The sequence below is a fragment of the Vicugna pacos genome, chromosome 20, assembly GCF_048564905.1.
Source record: "Vicugna pacos chromosome 20, VicPac4, whole genome shotgun sequence".
Taxonomy (NCBI): domain Eukaryota; kingdom Metazoa; phylum Chordata; class Mammalia; order Artiodactyla; family Camelidae; genus Vicugna; species Vicugna pacos.
Window position 1 is genome coordinate 25,457,203 of NC_133006.1, and position 22,834 is coordinate 25,480,036.

General features: G+C 37.0%; 1 protein-coding gene and 1 non-coding gene across 2 annotated transcripts; both read left to right on the top strand.

Annotated features, from left to right (window-relative positions):
- The first annotated feature begins 1,824 nt into the window (after positions 1-1,824).
- Positions 1,825-20,215, top strand: SCAND3 (SCAN domain containing 3). The gene is made up of 4 exons (XM_006215243.4): positions 1,825-2,828; positions 11,915-12,062; positions 14,641-16,136; positions 18,127-20,215. The coding sequence occupies exons 1-4, from the start codon at positions 2,409-2,411 to the stop codon at positions 20,041-20,043; spliced, it is 3,981 nt and encodes a 1,326-aa protein (XP_006215305.2). The 5' UTR covers positions 1,825-2,408; the 3' UTR covers positions 20,044-20,215.
- Positions 20,216-21,865: 1,650 nt separating this feature from the next.
- Positions 21,866-21,939, top strand: TRNAT-UGU (transfer RNA threonine (anticodon UGU)). Its single transcript has one exon. It is a non-coding gene; the product is annotated as a tRNA-Thr (tRNA).
- Positions 21,940-22,834: the final 895 nt, after the last annotated feature.

Sequence of the window (22,834 nt, forward strand, 5' to 3'; positions counted from 1 at the left end):
CCATTAAAATGCTTTCTGTTTCTATGGATTGATCTATTCTGGATATTTAGTTTAAATGGAGTCATACAGTATGTGACCTTTTGTGTCTAGCTTCTTGCGCTTAACATGTGTTTTCAAGTTTCCATGTTGTAGCCTGTATCAGTACTTATTTCTTTTTATGATTGAATAACATTCACTCGGTTTGGCAAGTTTTTGGAGAGGATTTAGTCTAAGTTTAAAACAAACAAAACCTGGAATGTTCTGAATCGTAATATATAGCATGACCTAATTTTTGTAAGTCATAGTTTATGAGTTTATATATTCATTTTTAAAATAGGTTTGAGGAATATATCCCAAACTCTTGGCATGAGTTTTTCTGAGAAGTGGAATTGGAAATGAAGGAATGTCCCACTTTTTGCCGTGTTCACTTCTGTGATATATATATATATATTTCACGTTAGTAATTAAAAGTGAAAATCCCCCTCCCCCCAAATTTAATGCCCTTCAGTTGAGGACTTAGAAGTCATGTTTACTCCTACGTTCTCAGCATGTCCATGATCTTGGCACGCAGAAAATGAAAGAGGTGGAAGCTAGAATCCCTGACTGCAAAGGATTAGCGGTTGATTAGGGGAAAACCACAAAAGATAATTGCAACACGTTAATAGTGGCTAGGAAAATGAATGGGGAGCTCCATCTCTGTCCTTTGAGGAGCTGATGACTTGGGCACATAGACAAAAATTTTATATACAATTTCATTGGGTTTAGCGACACACCCAAGGCCATTTACAGACCCCAAGGGTAAGAATTTTTGATTTAGAGATTTCGAAACAAAAGAAATATTCTGATTCTTCAGTCTCTTGAATCAGAAATGCCTAAATGTGAGTAATCAATACAGAACGAAGTAGAAGGAAAGAGAGAATAGGGAAAGGAAGCCATTCAGCAATTCAACAAACATTCCTCGAGCATATTATTTACTGAGCGCTCTTAACAAGGCCACAGGGGCACGCTGGGTGGGCAGGAGGAAGGGGAATCAAGGCTGGCACTTGCGATGATTCCTGTGCTTCTAGACCTTCGGCAGAAACCGGCTCCTCAGCTTTTCCCTCTTGAAACAGAGTTTTCTCTGCTTAACTGCATCTACTCTAGCACTGCCAGCCTCATGCATCTTCAAATACTTTGCCTGGCAGAGCACACTGCCTGAAGGATCATGAGCCAGTTGGGAATTTTCTGGTTGCCCCACTCCAGTGACTCGTTAGACTCTGAAAACACGTCCCGATTTTGCTCGTTAGTTTTTTGGGGCCAGTTTCCCGGAGTTGTTTACAGCGTCGTTCACAGAGCCAGAAATGGCATAAATGGCTATTGCTGTAGTTAGGGGAGGAAGATCACTGTATAGGTCTTGATTTTTCCCATCTGTAAAATAGATCTTACAGTTCTTTTTCGAGTCTGATTTATGGTGACTGGGAAAGGAGACGGTGGCTCAAATCTCATAAGAAAAGGCCGGGCGGAGCCCACAAATTCCTTGACTTGACATTCGAGGCAGGGAGGCTCTTTTACGTTTGTCTTAGGATGCCGTGGTGAGTACCGCGGGTCTGAGTGCTAGAGATACGGTTTATCATCGTGACAAGAAAACCCGGAGCAGCCTCTACCCTAGCTCTAGTCACCCCGTGAACCTTTTTTTCACCGAATGACAGAGAACTGGGTAACTAGGGAGTGAAGGCTCTGTGCTTCCCGACCTTCAGGAGTCCCCGGTACCACGACCACCGAGATGAGATGACCACCTGGAATCCTAGAGCGGAACCGGAAGTGAGCGTAGCTCCCCGGGCCTGGCGGGAACGTGCCGGGGCCTGAGGCGAGTGTGTCAGGGGAACCGTTCCCTCGGCTTGGGAGTATTGCCCGCGGCCCGGTTATCTGGCTTGGCGCCAGAGGGGTCAGAGCTCCTCAGAGGTGGAAGCAGCGGCTGAGGGGAGGGTGTGTCTGCGCGGCGACCATCGGGCCTCCTCCGCCGACGGCTCGTGGTGTGGGAGGAGCCCTCACCCCTCAGCCCGGGCCTGGGCTACCCGGAGCGTCGTTTTCGGACAGATCGCTCTGGTTTCCTCGCCGGGGCTCGTACTCCCAGGCTTTATTTAGGGCCAAAGTCTCCTCAGTTTTCCATCTCCCAAGTAACCCCGCAGCTTTAGTGAGTAGTTCTGTGCTCACTATTGTCGGTCTTATCAGAGGATGGCTTCACTTTCAGTGGAATTGCTCAAGTAATTGCCCGGTTGTCACCCAAACAAAAATTTGTTTCAGCTACGTCTGTACTTTTTGTGTGTTAACAGGGTTTTCTTATATCAAAAGCTTTCCTTACCAAGGCGTGGGTGGGGACCTCAAGTAAAACCACCCGTCTGCCTTGCCTGGACCCTAGTCGAACAGTCTTCCTCTGAGCTGAACTAAGGATGGCGGCAGCCCCCGGGGTCCTCCCAGCCCAGGCTGGCCAGGCTTCAGAGGAACCAGGGGAGATTATCCAAGTAAAGGTCAAAGAAGAAGACCATATCTGGGATCAGGAATCCTGCGTACAGAGGCATTTGTCTCACACCAGGGAACTCTCTCGACAGCGCTTCAGGCAGTTCTGCTATCAGGAGACTCCCGGCCCCAGGGAGGCGCTGAGCCGACTCCGGGAACTTTGCCGTCAGTGGTTGAGCCCCGAGATACACACCAAGGAGCAGATCCTGGAATTGTTGGTGCTGGAGCAGCTCCTGACCATTCTGCCCGAGGAGCTCCAGGCTTGGGTGCAGGAGCAGCATCCTGAGAGTGGAGAGGAGGTGGTGACTGTGCTGGAAGATTTGGAGAGGGAGCTGGATGAACCTCGACAGCAGGTGAGAAATTGGAGGTTGGAGGTGCCGTCTTTTGCGGAGAATTTGAGTGCATGGGTCCAAGGTGGGGGAAGCGGGACTAACTTCTCACTGATGGCTGCGAATTCTGGTTCTGGGCATTATTATGTGATCGCTGATGTAGATAAATAGAATCATGCTTCTGGGATAACAGTTTTCATGTAAATGATAGCTAATCCTAGTAAGTAGATCATTTGGCCAAATGGGAAACCTTGGTCTATCTCTTACCAGTAGAAAATATATGTTATTTAGTAACTGTAAGATTAAAGTAGCTATCCCTTCTTATGACATCTACTACTTTTACCATGTATGAAAGCAAATCATTGTAAGAATATGAGGAATACCTTCTAGGCGAGATAAATAGAGAAGCAGCCTAATTTAATGGAAATATCAGGGAACAGTGAATCATAAAATCTGGATTCGATGATAGTCTCACTAATTAGCTATGTAACCTTGGGCATATCGCATCTTCTCTGGGCTTTAATGTCTTCATGTGTGCAATAAAGAGATTAACTGCATCATTTTCTAGAAACTTTTCAGTACTTGCAGTTGTTGATATGTGAGGTGTATTGAGCGCAGTATTCTTTTACCATTACCCTCAAGGTTATTTTTAAGAGCATATACTGCTTTCTGTGACAGTAATTTTAGAACATTATGGATATTGCGAAACACTTACATTTCTGTAATGATACCGTCCATACATTCATCTGAACTCTTTTTGAATATGAATGTTTTATGTATACAGTCTGATTTGTTAAAACACATTTTTCTAGAATGCAAAACCTTTCACATGAGATCAGTAAATAGGGAAATGAGTGAGTGTAATGATGAAATTTGCCGGCTCATACATGACTTCCCAGAAAGTTGACATTTGGGGCCACCAGGTAAGAGCAGCTGAATACAAAGTATGTGACTACAGCGAATGCAGCAAGTTACAAAGACATAACAGTACTGTACATAATGCTGGTTCACCTCCACATCCTTCCTCTTGGCTCTGTTGGCCCCAGTCACTGTTTTGGTAGTGCTTATTTGCATAGTTTCCTCCCATTTTGGTGCACTTTTTGCTAAAGTGTTTTGTATTCCAGAAAATGAGCAAGCAAGGGGGTTTGCAAGTGCCACAGAAGCATCTTGGTGATAAAATTTCTGCTAGTGAGTATAAAACATGAAAAGACTTAACAACTGAAGAAAAGCTCAAAATTATAAAACGTTTTGAGAGAAATGAAAGAACATGTGACACTGATTGTGCATCTGGCATTAGAGTCAACTTCACGAACAATTAGAAACAATGCTGGGAAAATAAACAAAATTTATGTAGCCGGAGCAGCAGCCAGTGCTACAAAATCTGTTAGAACAAGGCTAAGGAAATGGAAGAAATGGAACACTTGTTAAGTGTGTGGATTGAATACCAAACAAAGAAGCAATCAGGGCAACCTTTCTCAAAATTAAAGAGAAGATGTTACCAATATATAAAGACCTTAAGAAGAAAGTGGAAAATCCTGCAGAAGTGCCTTCATTAAGTGCAAGTAGTGGCTGGTTTAGTGGCTTCAAGAACCACTATCATTTCCACAATGTCAAGCTCTCTGGTGAAGCTGTGAGTGCAGAAGCTGCAAAGACATTTTCTCCAGTGTTAAGAAACTTAATTGATGAAGAAGGCTATAACCTGGATCAGACTTTAATTTTCATGAAACCAGTCTCTGTTGGAAGTAAATGCCCTCAGGAGCTTATGTCTTGAAGAAGGAAACATAAACTCTAGTGTTTAAAGCTACAAACAATCAACTGATTGGGATACTGAGTGCAAATGCCAGTGAGGATTTAAAGCTAAAGCCTGGGTAGTATATCACTCTGCCCCCACAAGCTTTAAAAGGAATTGTAATGACTAGCTGGAGGGTTCTGCTGTAGATCTAGCAAGAGAGGCTGGATGACAGGGCAGATATTTACCTATCTTCTAGGTGATGTTTTTGTAGATGATTTTTTTAAATATTGCAAGAGAAACCATTTGTCTTTCAAAATTCTTATAATTCTCAGTGATACAGTTACTGAACTTTCTTCAAATATTAGAGCTCTCTTTTTACCTACTAATATAACTACTTTACTCCAGCCCCTTGATCACAGTGTGATCATAGCCTTTAAAGCTTTTTTTTTTTTTCTTTTGGTCAATGTAGATATTGGGGATTGAACCCAGGAACTCGTGCATACTAAACATGCTGAGCTATACCTCCCACCCCTAAAGCTTATTATTTAAGGATAACATTCAAGATGTATATTGTACCTACAGGGGGTGATAATGCACACGCAGTGATTGAATTCTGGAATTGACTCAAGATTAAACTTACTGAAATTATTGTGGAGGCCTGGAATAATGTCACAAAAGCCTGCTTGCATGAGGTGTGGTGTAAAATTTTCCCTAATTTAATTTATGATTTTAAAGGCCTTGAACCTTCAGAAGAGTTCCCCCAAATCAAAGCAAGCTGTGTTGCTCTTGCAAAGGAGGTTGGATTTGAAAAAGTTGAGAGTGAAGATACTGAGGCTTAGATGGAAGATGTGCTAAGGTGATGATGCATTTCAAAAAGCTGCCCCACAAGAACTTTTCACTTCTCAGTTATCTTCTGCTTTAAGTATGATAGAGAAGCAGTTGCAGTGGATAGAAGATAATAACTACAATGCAGAACATGGCGGGATTACACTTTGTGCCATAAGGTCCTATTTGGAGCCATATAAGCAGTTTCTTTTTGAAGGAAGAATATTTAAGCAACAAACACAGTGTCAAGTAAAACAAAAACAAGATGATGAGCCCGAACTATCATTATATTTCTTGTAATATCACTACATTTTTGGGAAATGTGCAAATGCTTGTTCACCTGAACTTCTGGTGATGATAGCCTTCCATCCTTGCCTCACCCTTTCCTTACACCTCTTTCTAGCAAGATACAATCACCTTTCTAAGGCAAAATCCTATACTTAATGTAATACTTTTTTATTTTAACAAATCTTTTTGACTATACTTGTGTTTTTACTAGAATTGCTATAGTTTTATTAGTGCTCTCATGACAAAGTTGTGTAGAACTTAGTCTACCCTAAACTTTATTTTCTCCATGATTCCTGTTATTTTTTGTGCAGTTTTGCAGAAAGCATATTTTTTTCATGAGTTCATATGTTATCGCATAGATGCCTGTATAGGCAGTCTCTTACCTCTAGGCAACACACCTTTTCTCTTTGTTTCAAATAAACAATAGTGGTTTTTTCCCTTAAGATATACCTGTTACTTTAAAATTTTTCCTCTTCTAGCTTTGTTGAAAAATGCAGCCATTGGTAGGCCTTGGTGTTTGGTCATTCCTGGGTAATGTTCAGGGTTATGCCCTGATCATATTTGATAGTTTTTCATATGATTCAGGGTTATAGATATTTCTTAGTCTTGTTGAATATCAAGTTTGCATAAATGTTTCTCATTTTTCTTGTTTCTATGTGATTTCTGAAGGAAAGGGAAAGACGCCATTGTTGCAGATGCTTTTAGCCGCCAACCTGATACATACCTCTTCTTCCTTTAAAAATGTTGATTTTGTTCATTTTGGCTATGTACCTAACTAAATACTTTTTGGCTTCCCTTGTACTGGAGTTGGCCGTGCAACATAGTTCTGGCCAGAGAGAAATAGGCATATTTTCTGGGGGTTTCTGGAGAAGTTTTTACTTTCCTTACAAAGTGGCACAAGTGTGTTTAGTTCTGCCTTTTCCCACATCATCTCTTGAATGTGAATGTGATATCTGGAGCTGTGGTAGCCACGATGTGATGATAAGCATGATGACAAATGCCAATATGTTATGAATGGCAGAGCAGAAATATAAAGACAACTAGGGTCCCTGACAAAACTGTTAGGTATGGGAATCAATTCCAGTAACTGCCCTTCTCTGGATTTCTTAACATATGACAAAAATGAACATAGTCCAGAAAACATACATATTGGATGGTGTGACAACTGAATTTATAGATTCATATTTTACAAAGTTAAGTAAATTAACTTACATAAAGGCTGAAAGAAAGAATACATTAGAGCTTTAAATAGGTCCTTATTTACTTCTGGTTTCCCAAGAAAGTGTAACCTAATGAAATGCCAGTGTAACAAACAGTGCCATATGGATGATTTGGAGGTAAACATGCTTTTCTGTTGAAGGCAGTGTTTATTCAAAGTCAGTGGTAATAACTTTTCTTTTTAATATTCCTGCCAGATAAACCTATTTGTGATCATTGATATCCTCTCCTATTCATTATCTTCCTTATTTAACTATACCATTAGTAAAGTTTGATACTGTCATAGTCTGTTCAGGCTGCTATAACAAAATACCACAAACTGGATGGCTAATAAACAAATAAAAACAATGGTCCTGGAGGCTGGAAATCCAAGACAAGGGTGCCAGTATGTTTGGGTGAGAGCCCTCTTCTGGGTTGTACATTGACTTGGTGCCATCTGTTTTATTACAGGACTAATCCCATTTATGAGGGCTCCACCTTCATGACCTAATCACCCCCAAAGCCCTGCCTCTTAAAACCATCACTTTGGGTGTTAGAATTCCAACATGTGAATTCTGGGGGGACACAAACTTTCAGACCATAGCTGAGTCCAAGAGATACTACCTGCCAATGTTAAGTAACATAAAGAAGTAAGCAAACAGAACCCAGGGAAGCTGAGGAACACAGCCAACCAGCCAGTGTCCACTGAAGTGAATTCTAAGAGGATTATCTTGTTTGGTGATAACTTAATGAGATATCACTATATTATAGATTCATCTATAGCCAGTGAAGATATCTGTTCTGCTTAGAACCCCAAACTTGAAGACAATAGAAAATAAAATTCTACCCACTGTCTTAGGAAAAACAAAACTAATTGCTTATTTAGAAGTTTTATTCCTATGTATAAATAAGCATGAAAGAATCAGTAGGAAAAACTTGAAGAGTAAAGAAGACAGGAATAGTCTTAAGTCTTATTAGATACTAACATACCATAAAGCCTCTTTACATAAAATTGTGGTACAGACACATGAATAGATGGCTCAATGAAACAACAGAAAATACCAAAGTTGACTGGATCACATATGAAAATTGAGTATACGATATATGTGCCATCTCAAATCACTGTGGGGCGAAATGGTGTTCTACATAAATGGTGTTCGGACAAAGAGATAGACATTTTGAAAAGAAACACATGAAGCCCATAACTTGCACCATATCCCAGAACCAGAATAAACTTTACATGTGTCAGAGATCAATATATAAAATTTTAAACATCCAGGAATAGGAGAAAACATGAATGACTTTTAAAAATAATCTGGATATATAGAATTACTCAAAATCCAGAAGTAATATCAAAAACTTTTTTTCTACATGGAACATTTTAAAAATGGAGGCCAAAAAAAAAACCCCACAAGCAAATCAAAATAATAAACTAGCAAAATGTTTGCAAAATATATCATAGATATAAGTGAATCTCCTTAACAAATGCAATAAAAATGATCAAGAGACATGAGCAGGTTTTTTTTTTTTTTTACAAACAAATGGCTATGAAAATATGCTTAACTTCAATCATAAAAAGAACAAATCACAACAACACTGAGGCACCGTTTATCACCTATCAGATTGGCAAAAGTTTAAAAGCTTGACACAATCTGTTAGCCTGACTGGGAAAACAGGTACTTTCATATGTAGCTGGTAGAAGTGCAAAATGGTACCATCTCTACAGAGGGATTTTGGCACCATCTAACACCTATTTATCAATTTACCATTTGACCCAGCAATACTGCTTTTGGGAATTTACTTAGAAATTCTTGTTTAGAAGTTACTTACAAGGCTACAACTAAGAAACAACATAAGCATAGTTTTTCGTTGTAGCATTTGTAAAAGCAAAATATTGTAAACAGCCTACATGCCCTTCCATATAGTGGCACATCAATATAGCAGTCCTATGTAGACACAGAAAAAGAATAAAGAAGATATCTATGAACAAGTATGAAATGATTTCCAGATAATATTTTTATATTAAGTGAAAAAGGAAGGTGTAAACTATTACATATAATATAAAAAGTATACACATGTTTGCATTTAACTTGTATATATAATACATGTGTATATACATGCAAACATATATGTGTATATATAATGTTTTTACTTAGTTTTACAAAATATATATATATATAATGTTTTTACTTAGTTTTACAAAAATAAACACAGAGGGTAAAGCATCAACAACAAAGAATAGTTTCTGGGAGTAAGGGAGATGAGAATGTAGGCTATGAGCAAGACTTCTCTGAATATAGATTTTAATTTTTTAATATGTAAATGTTTTAAGTATTTTAAAAATATTAAATTCAAAAAGATAAACAAATGAAGTCAACAGTATATCAAATTAATAACAATAATAGAGGAACAAATAATTCAGGTGATTTGAATATAGTATTCTGACCACATACTCTTAGTGGGATACAATCTATGGACCTATAAAACTACAGAGCTATGTTAAATTTTTCTTAGTAGGTATGTTGTTGGAAGCTTTCTGCAACACAAAGCATTGTGCTTCTGAAACTATTTTGTGTTATTGTAGTTTAGAGCAAGTGAGTGTGTGTGTGTGTATATATATATATATATATATATATATATATATAGTTTTGAACTGCTTTTTTTCACTGTGGGAGAAGGGAGATATTAATATGAAATATGGAAAGGTGAGGAAATTTCTATGGTGTTGAAACAGAATTCACAGTATTTTATAGAATGTATTTACTAGCTGTATCCATGAAAAGGCCTACAGGTAATGACACCTCATTAAAAATGAGCCTTCCTACTACTCAATCTCTGTTACTAAAGACTGTTGTCCTCTAGAATAAATAAAGGCTTCTTGGAAAAAACAGTTGAAACTAGGTTTGAGACAGGAAAAATCCAATATGGTTCTTGTACTGTTTATCATTCTAGAAAGCTTGGATATGCTATTAAAAAGAACACTAGTGGGATCATATCAAAAGGATTCAGGAGCCAGATTAAAGGGGTTCCCACCAGCCAAATCTGAGTCAGTTTGAACATCAGAGTGAGTAAGGATAGAATGGATTTTAAAATAAGTTTATATTGATACCCAGAAAGAGAAACAGACATAACTGAAACATGGAAGCAATCTAAATGTCCATTGACAGATGAATGGATAAAGAATATGTGTATATATATATAATGGAATATTACTCAGCGATAAAAAGGGTGAAATAATGCCATTAGCAGCAACATGGATGGACCTAGAGATTATCATACTAAGTGTAGTAAGTCAGACAGAGAAAGACAAATATCCTATGATATCACTTATATGTGGTATCTTGACATATAAAAATGACACAAATGAACTTATTTACAAAACAGAAATAGACTTGCAGACATAGAAAACAAACTTACGGTTACCAAAGGGGAAATGGGTAGGGGGATGAGGGGATGAATTAGGAGTTTGGGATTAACAGACAGACACTACTATATATAAAATAGATAAACAACAAGGACCTACTATATAGCATGGGGAACTATATTCAATATCTTGTAATAACCTATAATGGAAAAGAATATGAAAAAGAATTATATATATGTATAACTGAATCACTTTGCTGTACAGCTGCAACTAACACAACCTTGTAAATCAACTATACTTCAATTCTAAAAAAACTTGAATTAAGAAAAGGATGGACAGAAATCTCTTTATAGAAAATTATTATCTAATAAATATAGATGAAATTATAAAAGTAAGAATTCACTATTTTGCAGTCCCCAGTATAAAAATTGATTCAAGCAAAAATCATCAGTGAGTGCTAAAACCTTTGGGGAATAGAATATTTGCATAGTTTGAAATTATTACCCCATGAATATTAATTACAGTGGAAAAAATATGTTTTCAAATGGATGGATCTGGTGGTCACTGCCTTAACTAAGTAATCTATTTTAGCATTATCTACAATGAAATAACTTGATAACTTGATGTACCTTGTGATATGACACAATAAGTACACGTCACTTATGGAATATTCTTCCAAAAATGTTTAACCAGAATCTACTTGTAAAGAAACAATCAGTCAAATTCCTAATGTGGGATATTCTATGACAACTAGCTCTGACTTTTTAAAATTTATTGTCATTAAAAAAGCAGGAAGTGATTTTAGATTAAAAGAAGCAAGAGAGATATAACAGCCAAACACAATGTGTAAGTATTGATTGGACCATGGACTTAGAAAAACCCCAGAAAACACAGGTGACCTTTGAACAACTCCAGAGAAGGGGTGAAGGGTTAGGGGCAGTGACTTTCTGCACAGCTGAAAATACTCAGTCCTCCCTATATGTGATTCTTCCGTATTACCTTCTACATTTGCAGATTCAACCAGGGGATTATATAGTACTGTAATATTTACTATTGAAAAAAATCCACCCATAAGTGGACCCCCAAGGCTCAAACCAATGTTGTTTAAGAGTCAACTGTATATTTTGGGGACAATTGGGTAAATTTAATTTTAAACCATATACTAGATGATTAGTGTAAGAAGATAATATTTTCACCCAATGTAGTTATCTGATTTGGCTTTTTTTCCTATCCATAACACACTGGGTTAATGTTTTCAACATTTGGTCTAAAACAACTGTCAGCTTTCTTCCTGGGTTAAACAGCTCGTTAGTCCCTATTAGATAATTTGCATACCCCTCACCTCAAATACTTACTCTTAATTGTTCACACTGAAACTCATTTACAATTTTCTTCCAATTATCACAGTTTAGGACCAATTCCTTTAATGTGCTTCCATTGTTATTCCCCAAAACAGAAATCACAGAGATGCACATCAACTCCTGTCCAATGGAGATAGTCAGTTTCTTTTGTATGGCTCTGGCTTTATTCTTCTTAGCATTTTAAATTTCTCTTCTTAATCTCTCTTGCACTCCTCTTTCAAATTCAATGAAGACTTTTGTTCTTCTAATAGTCATTCTATTTCAGTAGAATGTTTTGAGGTTTAGCTATGGTTTGTGCAGTGATTGCTTATATTAATTTCCAAATGTACCTATTTACCCCTAGGTCCCACAGGGTGCATATGGGCAGGAAGTTCCTATGGAAGAAATGACAACTCTGGATACTACAAAGGAGTCCTTAAGTACCCATCTGCAGTCTCTAGAAGACAGAATGGAATGTGAATCCCCAGAGCCACACCTCCTTCAAGATAATGGTGAGGCTAATGTAGTCTCTGGAAAGAGGATGAGATTTGGGAGAGGGAAGGGTCCAGTAGTTGAAAGGCTGTCAAACCTCTTTCCATTGCAGCTTCTACTGAATATAGCTGAAGGAAAGGCTGACCAGTGTAGTACAGTGCTATTAAAGAGTTGAATTAAGCAGTCAGGTAATAATGTAAAAAATAGTTGAACACATGATTTTTCATGGATATTTTGCAATGGAATTAAGTGCCTGTGGATAAATCAGCGATGGCTTTCTATATTAATGTTGACCACTTGTCATTGTAGTCACAGGTCACATTTCTATAGCCTCTGCTCCCAATTCTTGTCACATATGACTGTTTAAGACTTGAAAATACTACTTGGAAGTTCTACTGAAGAAAATGGAATTTCTGAGCTCTATGTCCATTAACGATCTAAGGACTCTTAACAGTGTTGTGGATGGTGGAGGCAGGAGCATAGGCTGGCCTGGTTCTGGAGCAGCTATCTTTTCCAAAAGGCTTAAGTATAACTGACACAATTTTTTTCTTTTATTATAGTCCTAGCATCTCCCTATTTTCTGCTTATCCTAGACCTACTAATATTGACTCTACTAATTTCTGGAGCTCATATTCTCCTGGTTCTCATTTACATTGCCCTATATTTTTTCCCTCCCCCTAATTTATCATATTTACCTTCCTTTGTGTTCATGGCTCCATAGCATGATACAAAATGTATCAGCATGGAAAGAAATACTATCTCTGTAATGGTCTTTTCAGTCACATTTTGAGATAGTGCTTATCATGAGTGTTGTCATCTTCGTTATAAGTTAATTAACAAATTTTTATCCAATATTTTTCTATGTAGTAGTGTGTTAGATAATGGAAAAGATACTAGAGAAAAAGGTGACCCCTGTTGTTACCGAGATATTGGCCCCCGTCTCTGACAAGCCAAATAACCCAGAGACAAGATCTTGGAGCTTAGAAGAAAAGAGGCAATTTTATTGCTTTGCCTGGCAAAGGGGACTCATAGCAGGCTAGTGCCTTCAAAACTGTGAACCCACCTTGGGGATGGGGTGGGGTGGTTATATAGCCATAGCTCAAACAATAAAGCATCGATAATAATCAACAGAATCATCTTCTCATCAGAAGACAGAATGGCATCTAGGCGACCAATTCTCTAGAGGCTAGCAGTTAGGTTAGATCTCTTTATCTCGTAAGCACTCAAGGTGTGGTCTTCTTGGTAACTCAGGCTATTTTGTAAGGTTACAGTCCTGTGACCTTCTCCTTAGAGAAGGACTCAGAGACCAAACATGATTATTACTTTCAATTACTGGAATAAAGTAGAAACAGTAAGATCAATAGCTTTAGTTTTGACAATGGGCCTGGAACTGTCAGTCAGATCAGTTGACCGTTTTAAGGGCAAGCATATGAATAAGCAATCTGTTAGCCTAAGTGCGGCCATTTTATTAATCCTCCTTCACTGTCTCTTTAGTAACTTACAATTGTGTTAGTTCCACATATGAAACAGTTAAAGAAGAAACTGTTACAGTGCTAGTTTGTGTTATGTATAGATTATGTTTTTAAGAAAGGAGAACTAACTGTAAGCTTAAATTAAATGATCAAGGAAATCTTGTTGAAGTAATTGAGAGTTAAGTAAAGCCAAAATACTCAGTAACATATTAATTTGAATGTAGTTTTGGAAATTATGAACATTTGAGAATGATTTAAATTTACCAGTTCAATTTGGAAGGCAAATTGGTAGTGTAAACAATGTCGACTTGAGAGAAAGTATTTTTTTCTAAGCAGCCGTAAGACTTCTAGAGGTAATATGCTAATTCTAAATTATTCTTTTTTTTTAAAATAGTTTCCTTAAGACTAGCCAAGTTTGAATTATTCTAAATGCTTCTGTTATTATGAATATTCTAAACATTTATTTTAATATGCTATATTAAGTCAGAGATTTTTTCACTACTTCAGGTTCATCTGCTTCTTTTTTAATAATAACAATAAATTAGTTATTTGTGTTGAGTTTATAGTTTCACAAGCATGGAAAGGGAGCTGATGTAAATATATGATATTGAAACTCAAGTCCCAAGTGTTGCTACAACAGCTAACCTGACTGAATAAAACAAAATGTGGTATAGTTAAGGGCTTTTAAGAAATGTATTACTATATTTCTGAGGCTTCTCTAACCAACCAACCAAACAAACAAAAAACCCAAAACAAAAAACACCAAAAAAGTTCTTATGTTGTTAATAAAGTTAATACATAGACGAAAAAATAATAAACGTTGGTTTGCTTCCTGTTTTACATAAAATTGTGCTTTACTTTAAGGCTAACTCTGGATACAGCTCTGGAAAGTCACATTCTGGCTTTCTACTCTTTACTCTATCAGAACTTTTTGTTCGTGGCTAGAGTTCTTCATTACCTTCTCTTTATTCCTCCAAGGGTAGTCTCCCTAACGAAAATTGTAGCCCTCCTCTTGTGTGTCCATAGCATCTACTTCTACTCCAAGCTCTAGTTGCTAATTGGGCAATGTATATATTTTAGATTATATTCCCAAATATACTAATTGATTTTTTCCTTTTTATTTTAGAGTCATTTTTGTGGCTTTCCATGATGTCTCAAAGCATGGGTGATGATAACTTCAGTAGCTTAGATACTAATGAAGCAGAAATTGAACCAGAAAACATGAGAGAAAAGTTTTTCAGAAGCTTGGCAGTATTACTGGAAAACAAAAGTAATAATACCAAGATATTTTCTAAAGCAAAATACTGTCAATTAATAAGGGAAGTGAAAGAAGCTAAAGCTAAGGCAAAAAAAGAATCAGTTGACTACCGTCGCTTGGCTAGATTTGATGTGATCCTTGTACAAGGGCATGAGAAGCTGATTGAGGCTATAAATGGGGAAACAGATAAAATACGGTATTATTTACACAGTGAAGACTTATTTGACATACTGCATGATACACATCTCAGCATTGGACATGGTGGACGGACCCGCATGGAAAAAGAGTTACAAGCAAAATACAAGAACATCACAAAAGAAGTTATAATGCTATACTTGACACTCTGCAAACCATGCCAACAGAAAAATTCAAAACTCAAGAAAGTTCTAACATCGAAGCCAATTAAAGAAGTTTACTCAAGATGCCAAGTGGATCTTATAGACATGCAATTGAATCCTGATGGGGAGTATAAATTTATTATGCATTATCAAGACCTTCGTACAAAGTTGAGTTTTTTGCGATCATTAAAATCTAAAAGACCTAAGGAGGTTGCACATGCTCTTTTAGATATTTTTACAATTATTGGAGCACCGAGTGTCCTACAATCTGACAATGGGAGAGAATTTTCAAGCCAGATTGTCAGTGAACTCAGTAATATTTGGCCAGAACTGAAAATTGTCCATGGGAAACCTCAGCCTTGCCAAAGTCAAAGTTCTGTAAATCAGACTAATGAGCATATCCAAAATCAGATTATCTCCTGGATGCAAACTAATAATTCATCACACTGGGCTGAATTTTTGTGGTTTATTCAGATGACCCAAAATCAACCCTATCACAGAGGCATGCAGCAGACTCCATGTGAAGGTACATTTATCTCTGAAGCTAAACTGGGCCTTCCTCATTCTCAGTTAACTGAAGAACTTGTTGCAAGTCTGAACACAGAAAATGAATCAGACCAGACTGACAAAGAATTTGAAAATACTCAAAGAGCCCAGTATGAAGAAAACATTGAGACAGGCACAGATAGTAGTGATATTGAAGAGAATCTTTCTATTACTCCTAAGATGGCCCAAAAAACTCCTCCTGAAAGCAGACTGAATTTTTTATCATGTGTAGTTTGTGAGAAAGAATGTACAGGTGCTAATAGTTGTGTATCATGTGATAGAGGTGTCCACGCAGTCTGTGGAGTGCCCTCTCAACATGAGACTGAGGGTTATTGTCATAGAGTAACTTGTAGTCTTTGCTGTGAGACCACGACAACGAAAAGGAAACATGATGAAATTTCAAAAAGTTTGACTGCTCAACCTTCCAAAATGTTGAAGCCATCAGAGACACCATTTTCACCAGACAAAGTAGGAGATTGGGTAAGAGTTTGAGTGTCTGCTGTAGATCAAAGCAGGAGAGGAGCCTTATTACACTTTACTCTGATCATGATGAGTGAGAATTTTTTGACATGGTATGCCAAAGGACACTATGGCCATCTTGGATATATTTTCTCCAAAGAAAGGCCAATTAATTGTTTTAATGCTCTCTCTCCACTCCTTTTTTCAAGTTGAAAGTTATAACTTTGGATGCTGCTTTATTTATTATTCTGGGGTGGGGACAGTAGTATCTCTTTTACATTATTCTGATGTCAGACATTTCTTTGGGGAATGAGAAAGCTAGAATCCAGGGGGTAACTGGTATGCATGCTGTATGTTTCTACAGAAGGATAAATTTGGGAACAGATGAATTTAACGTTACTTTGTTTTAATTGTATGTGAGTTTGGGTGAGGAGATAAGCTAGGAAAGGGCATCTCAGCTCAAGTGAAGAAATATTTAGGAAGGGCAGGAGATGATAAATTTGGTTGGGAGATAATGAGCTTGTGTTGGGAAAGATTTTAGTTTTCTGATTTAAATGGAGAGTGTGAAATAAGGCCAAAGAGATTTTCAGTCAGCAGATTTCATGAAGTAGAGCTAATGTATGTTCAGGTTAATGTTTTGAAATACGCAGGTTACACATGATTTGGGTGAGTGATACTCAGAGTGTGATCTTCAGACCAGTTTTGGTCTGCAAACTATTTATACTGGTCCATAATAAGGTACAAACTGAGAGTATTTGGAAACTTAAAACAATTTGACATTGCTGCAATACCCAAGCACATGATTCATGAACTCATCTTTTCAAATAGAGTATTTAATTTGGGTGTTAAACTCTCAAAGTGAGTCAGTAGGAGCTGTACATTAGTTAAGTACAGTAGGTTCAGATTACAATGTGTAATGTGCTGTGGTTAGCTTGTCAGCTGTAACCCAAAAGTATGTAAAACTCTGAGAAAATGTAAGCATTTATTTATCTTTATAACTTAATTTAAAAATCATTTTATGTTTTTAATCAAGCCTAGTTTTTTTATTTCTAGTTTGACATTATTAGATAAAGAAGGAAAGTAAAATTTGTATTACTTTTTTTTTTTGCTTTTTTAAAATTTTATTTTTTATTGAAGTGTCAATTTTCAATGTTAGTTTCCGGTGTACAGCAAAGCAATTCAGTTATACATATACATACATATATGTATATTTTTCAAATTCTTTTCCATTATATGTTATTACAAGAAATTGAATATAGTTCCCTGTGCTATATAGTAGGTCCTTGTCATTTATCTATTTTACATATAGTAATGTGTATCTGTTAATTCCAAACTCCTAATTTATCCCTCCCTCACCCTTTCCCTTTGGTAACCATAGTTTGTTTTCTATGTCTATGAGTCTATTTTTGGTTTGTAAATAAATTTATATCACTTTTTTAAGATTGCACATATAAGTGATATCATGTAATATCTGTCTTTCTCTGACTTACTTCACTCAGTATGGTAATCTCTAGGTCCATCCATGTTGCTGCAAATGGCATTATTTCATTTTTATGGCTGAGTAATATTCCATCACACACACACACACACACACACACACACACACACACACACACACATACATCTTCTTTATCCATTCGTCTCTCCATGGACATTTAGGTTATTTCCCTGTCTTGGCTATTGTAGATAGTGCTGCTGCAAACATTGGGATGCATGTGTCTTTTCAAATTATAGTTTTCTCTGGATATATGCCGAGGAGTAGGATTGCTGGATCATATGGTAAGTCTATTTTTCATTTTTTAAGGAACCTCCATAGTGGCTACACCAATTTATATTCCCACCAACAGTGTAGGAGGGTTCCTTTTTCTCCACACCCTCTCCAACATTTATTTTTTTGTAGGCTTTTTAATGATGGCCATTTTGACTAGTGTGAAATGATATCTCATTGTAGTTTTGATTTGCATTTCTCTAATAAAAATTTGTATTGCTTATTTTTAATTCTAATTTGCAGATGGCAAAACAAGCTTCATTGGACTTTTTTGTAAAGAAAAGGCACTCCTTTTCTGAATACGGCAGTAGTAGTAAAAGAAATGGTAACAATGGAAGTCATCCTGAAGAACTGAAAACCAAAAGAGTTCATGCTAGTTTTACCCGGAAGTATGATCCTTCATATATCGAGTTTGGTTTTGTAGCTGTTATTGATGGTGAAGTGCTGAAACCACAATGTATTATTTGTGGAGATGTACTGGCTAATGAAGCAATGAAACCATCGAAACTTAAGCGGCATCTATATTCAAAACATAAAGAAATAAGTTCACAACCAAAAGAATTCTTTGAAAGAAAGAGTAGTGAATTGAAAAGCCAACCAAAACAGGTGTTCAATGTTTCTCATATAAACATTAGTGCTTTGCGGGCTTCTTATAAAGTAGCACTTCCGGTGGCTAAGTCTAAAACACCATACACAATTGCCGAGACCCTAGTGAAGGACTGCATCAAAGAAGTTTGCTTGGAAATGTTGGGTGAATCAGCAGCAAAGAAGGTAGCTCAAGTACCACTTTCCAATGACACCATAGCGCGACGTATTCAGGAACTGGCTAATGATATGGAAGATCAACTCATAGAACAAATAAAACTAGCCAAGTATTTTTCATTGCAACTTGATGAATGCAGAGATATTGCTAACATGATCATTCTTTTAGTATATGTGAGATTTGAACATGATGATGATATAAAGGAAGAATTCTTCTTTTCCGCCTCTTTACCAACAAACACAACTAGCTCAGAACTGTATGAAGCTGTGAAGAATTATGTTGTCAACAAATGTGGTTTGGAATTTAAGTTTTGTGTGGGAGTGTGCTCTGATGGTGCAGCTTCAATGACAGGAAAACATTCTGAAGTGGTCACCCAGATTAAAGAACTTGCACCAGAATGTAAAATAACACATTGCTTCATTCATCGAGAAAGTCTTGCCATGAAAAAAATATCACCTGAACTAAATAGTGTGCTTACTGACATAGTAAAAATTGTGAATTATGTAAAATCTAATGCATTAAGCTCAAGATTATTCTCTTTATTATGTGATAATATGGAAGTTGATCATAAGCAACTCTTGCTGCATGCTGAGATACGGTGGTTATCACGGGGAAAAGTTCTATCAAGAATGTTTGAAATACGAAATGAACTCTTAGTATTCCTGCAAAGCAAGAAACCAGTTTGGTCCCAGCTTTTCAAAGATGTGAATTGGACAGCCAGACTTGCTTATTTATCTGATATCTTCAGTATTTTTAATGATCTTAATGTGTGCATGCAAGGAAAGAATGCAACATGTTTTTCAATGGCAGTTAAGATTGAAGGACAAAAACAAAAGTTAGAAGCTTGGAAAAAAAGAGTTTCTACCAATTGTTATGATATGTTCCATAATTTAACAACAATTATAAATGAAGTAGGTAATGATCTTGATATTGCACATCTGCAAAAAGTTATCAATGATCATCTTACAAATTTGTTAGATTGTTTTGAATTGTATTTTCCATCGAAAGAAGATCCACGCATAGGAAATTCATGGATACAAAATCCATTTCTTTCATCAAAAGATAATTTAAATTTAACTGTAACCCTACAGGATAAGTTGTTGAAGCTGGCTACTGATGAAGGATTGAAAATGAATTTTGAAAATACAGCATCACTTGCTTCATTTTGGATAAAAGTTAAAAATGAATACCCTGAACTTTCTGAGATTGCTTTAAAATCTCTTCTTCTTTTCCCCTCAACATACCTCTGTGAGACTGGGTTCTCTACTTTAAGTGTTATTAAAACAAAACATAGAAACAGTTTAAATATACATTATCCCCTGAGAGTAGCATTGTCATCAATCCAACCTAGATTAGACAAATTAACAAGCAAGAAGCAAGCTCACTTATCACATTAAAACTTTAAATATTGATTTATAAGGTGTTACTTCAAAGTATGTATATAGGCATTATGGGAGTATGAAAAGTATGATTAAATTACCAATTCTCTACATAATTGCCTATATGTACACTTTCAGCTAAGAAAGTGTATAGTTTTTATAATCCTTTTATTTCTCCCTGTTATATTTGTTATATTTATTAAGATGTAATTTTAAATCTGTTAATTCTAATATTAAAAAATTTGGTCTTGTATTTTGTATGTCTTTTTATTATTGTATTTCATTAGGATATTAAGATTGTAAGATGACTTCAGGATGGGGAATAATTTCTTTGAAATGGCGGACTTGATCAGTGAAGGGAAGTGAATTCAAGGGGTAGAATTAGAATTCAAATGCAAGGGAGGGGGTCAATAAGATGATAAGCTTGTTAAGCTGATCCTTAGTGGTTTGGTTGGAAGTTGATAATAAGTTTGTTTTGTAGGTGCATGTTTAGACACAGTGTGTAAGTAGGTAAGTGTAGGGGGAAACTGTCAATACTTACAAAAGCCCAAATGTGAAACAACCCAAATATCCATTCACAGAATAAAATGTACTATGTTTATTCAACAGCTGGAATACATTGGTGAAAATTAGTTATTGTGGAGGGAATTCTGGGGGGTGATGAAATATTCTATATCCTGTTTGTGGTGGTGTTTACTATTAGCCATATGCAAAGCTGTCAATCAAGATCTCAGATGAGGGTTGTACAGGGGAGTACTACATTGTTTTTACTCAGTTAACTGCGATTTCATCTTTCATCCTTTCCCATACTCAGCCCAAATACATAGCAACAATATACTGACTGAATTTCCACAGTTCCCACACTACCCCAGCTTATTTTTACAAAATTGATACTCATGTTTCCCAAGCTGTGAGCTTAAAAGCCACAAAATGGAACATTTTCAGCAGAGACAAGGAGGAGATGAACAAATTTTTAAAAAGAAAAAAGAAAAATCTTTAAAAGGAAAAAAGAACAAAAAGAGACAATGCTGGATGGTAGTTGTGATAAATTATTATTATTTAGAAGTATTCACTGCCTCTTCTAGGGGTAAGTTTATATTGTCCCACTCCACAGACATCAGATTTGACTCATTTACTTCACTCTGGATTATGAAATGTGAGCAGAATTGACATGTTATTTTTGGATACAAACCCAGGAACAGTCCTTGATTTGCCATTTCTTTTTCTTCCTCTGTCAAGAGACCATCAGTGTTTCAGGTAGAGGTGACTCCATCATTCTGGGCAGAGTCATGACGGACAAATAACACGAGTAGGAAGTATACCTTTGTGGCTGCAAGCCACTGTGATTCTGGGGGCTTGTTTCCACAGCACTGAGACAACGCTGCACTGACAGTGTGATTGAATTAGTATCAGAAGATGAGTTTGTCTTAACCCCAGTGCTTTGCTATCTGAGCAAACCTGAACAAGTCCTTACATTTTTTTGGAGTTGAACATGAAATAGGAATGATAAGAATATGCTCAGCGTTTGGGGTTGTCATTGTTGTTCAAAGAGGAAAGAAATATAGAAGCTTCCGGTAAATTCTGAAGTGCTATAAAATGTAAGGTATTTAGAATATTTTCACTCAAATTCTGGTCTCAAATGTGTCTGTGGCTTCGTTTTAGCTCATGTGTTGCTGTGAGGCATAGTAATCATCACACTGTCAAGACCTTTATTCAGTCACTGAAATGCACACAAACTGCTTGTATGTATATGAATGAAACAGGAAAAGAGCTGGATATTTCTCAAAAAAGAAAAATGATGAATTAAATAAAAGTTAATTTTGAGAGGTGTAGTCTGTCAGGCTCCATGGCTTAGTTGGTTAAAGCACCTGTCTTGTAAACAGGAGATCCTGGGTTCAAATCCCAGTGGGGCCTGGTTCTTCCTGGTTTTAGTGAACATTTCTTTAGCCCTGAGAAGGGATGAAGAAATTGCTCCAATTACAGTACTACAGCCGCCCCTGTCTCCTTTCTCCGCCAACCCCAAAAGAGGTAGAACTCTAAGAAATAAGCTTAACTTGTGTAACTCTCATCCTCCCATCACGAAAAGGCTCACTTAAGAGGGTCATTTTCTGGAGAAGAAAGCCTACCTTCACTTCCTCTGGGGAAGGTTGTCCCAGGAGGGACTCAGAGGAATGTCAAGTATGTGGCTCAGAAGTGCCCATCTGGTGAGTTCTGACTCTGCCCAGGGCAGGGGAGTGGGTCTGGCAGAAACATTCCCAAATTTTAATCCTCTGGTTGCTGCCACAGCCTGAGGCTGAATTGTTGCTTCACACTGTGGCCCAGGTTTAAAAACGAGTAAGGACTACTACTGTTTTTCAGGTTATTCTGGGACTAAGATTTTATGCCTCAAGCAGAGATTCAATAAACTCATGAGTCAGTGATTGATTATTATAAACAGGATGTTTTGTAGATAATCCTAGCACATTTCTGTCGACAAGAAAGCGCAGTCTATCCTGCCTAGGGCGTGCTGATGCTTTTCCTCTCCTGGTATCCTGGTCCTCGAAGACGCCCGTACACTCAACACTGACGTTTGGTTGTACCTGGTAAGAGAAAAGTTCTCGCCGTGTTTTTTGAATGAATAAATAGACGCTTCAATGAATGAACGAATGACGTCTCAGGTTAGGATCATGTCTTCAAGTTTCCTCCAGGATTCAAAGAAGTCTTTCTCCCTCGCTCCCCCCAGCCTCCCCTCTTCTTTCATCTCCTCCTTTTTTCCTCCTCCCTTTCCCCTCTCCTCCCTTTCTCTCCTGGGTAATTTTATTCTCCGCCT

Excerpts from the sequence above, each read along its gene's own strand:
- SCAND3 (XM_006215243.4), top strand. The coding sequence starts at position 2,409 with ATGGCGGCAGCCCCCGGGGTCCTCCCAGCCCAGGCTGGCCAGGCTTCA. Across the intron at positions 12,063-14,640 it reads ACACCTCCTTCAAGATAATG|AGTCATTTTTGTGGCTTTCC; the intron begins GTGAGGCTAATG and ends TTTTTATTTTAG. Across the intron at positions 16,137-18,126 it reads CAGACAAAGTAGGAGATTGG|ATGGCAAAACAAGCTTCATT; the intron begins GTAAGAGTTTGA and ends TCTAATTTGCAG.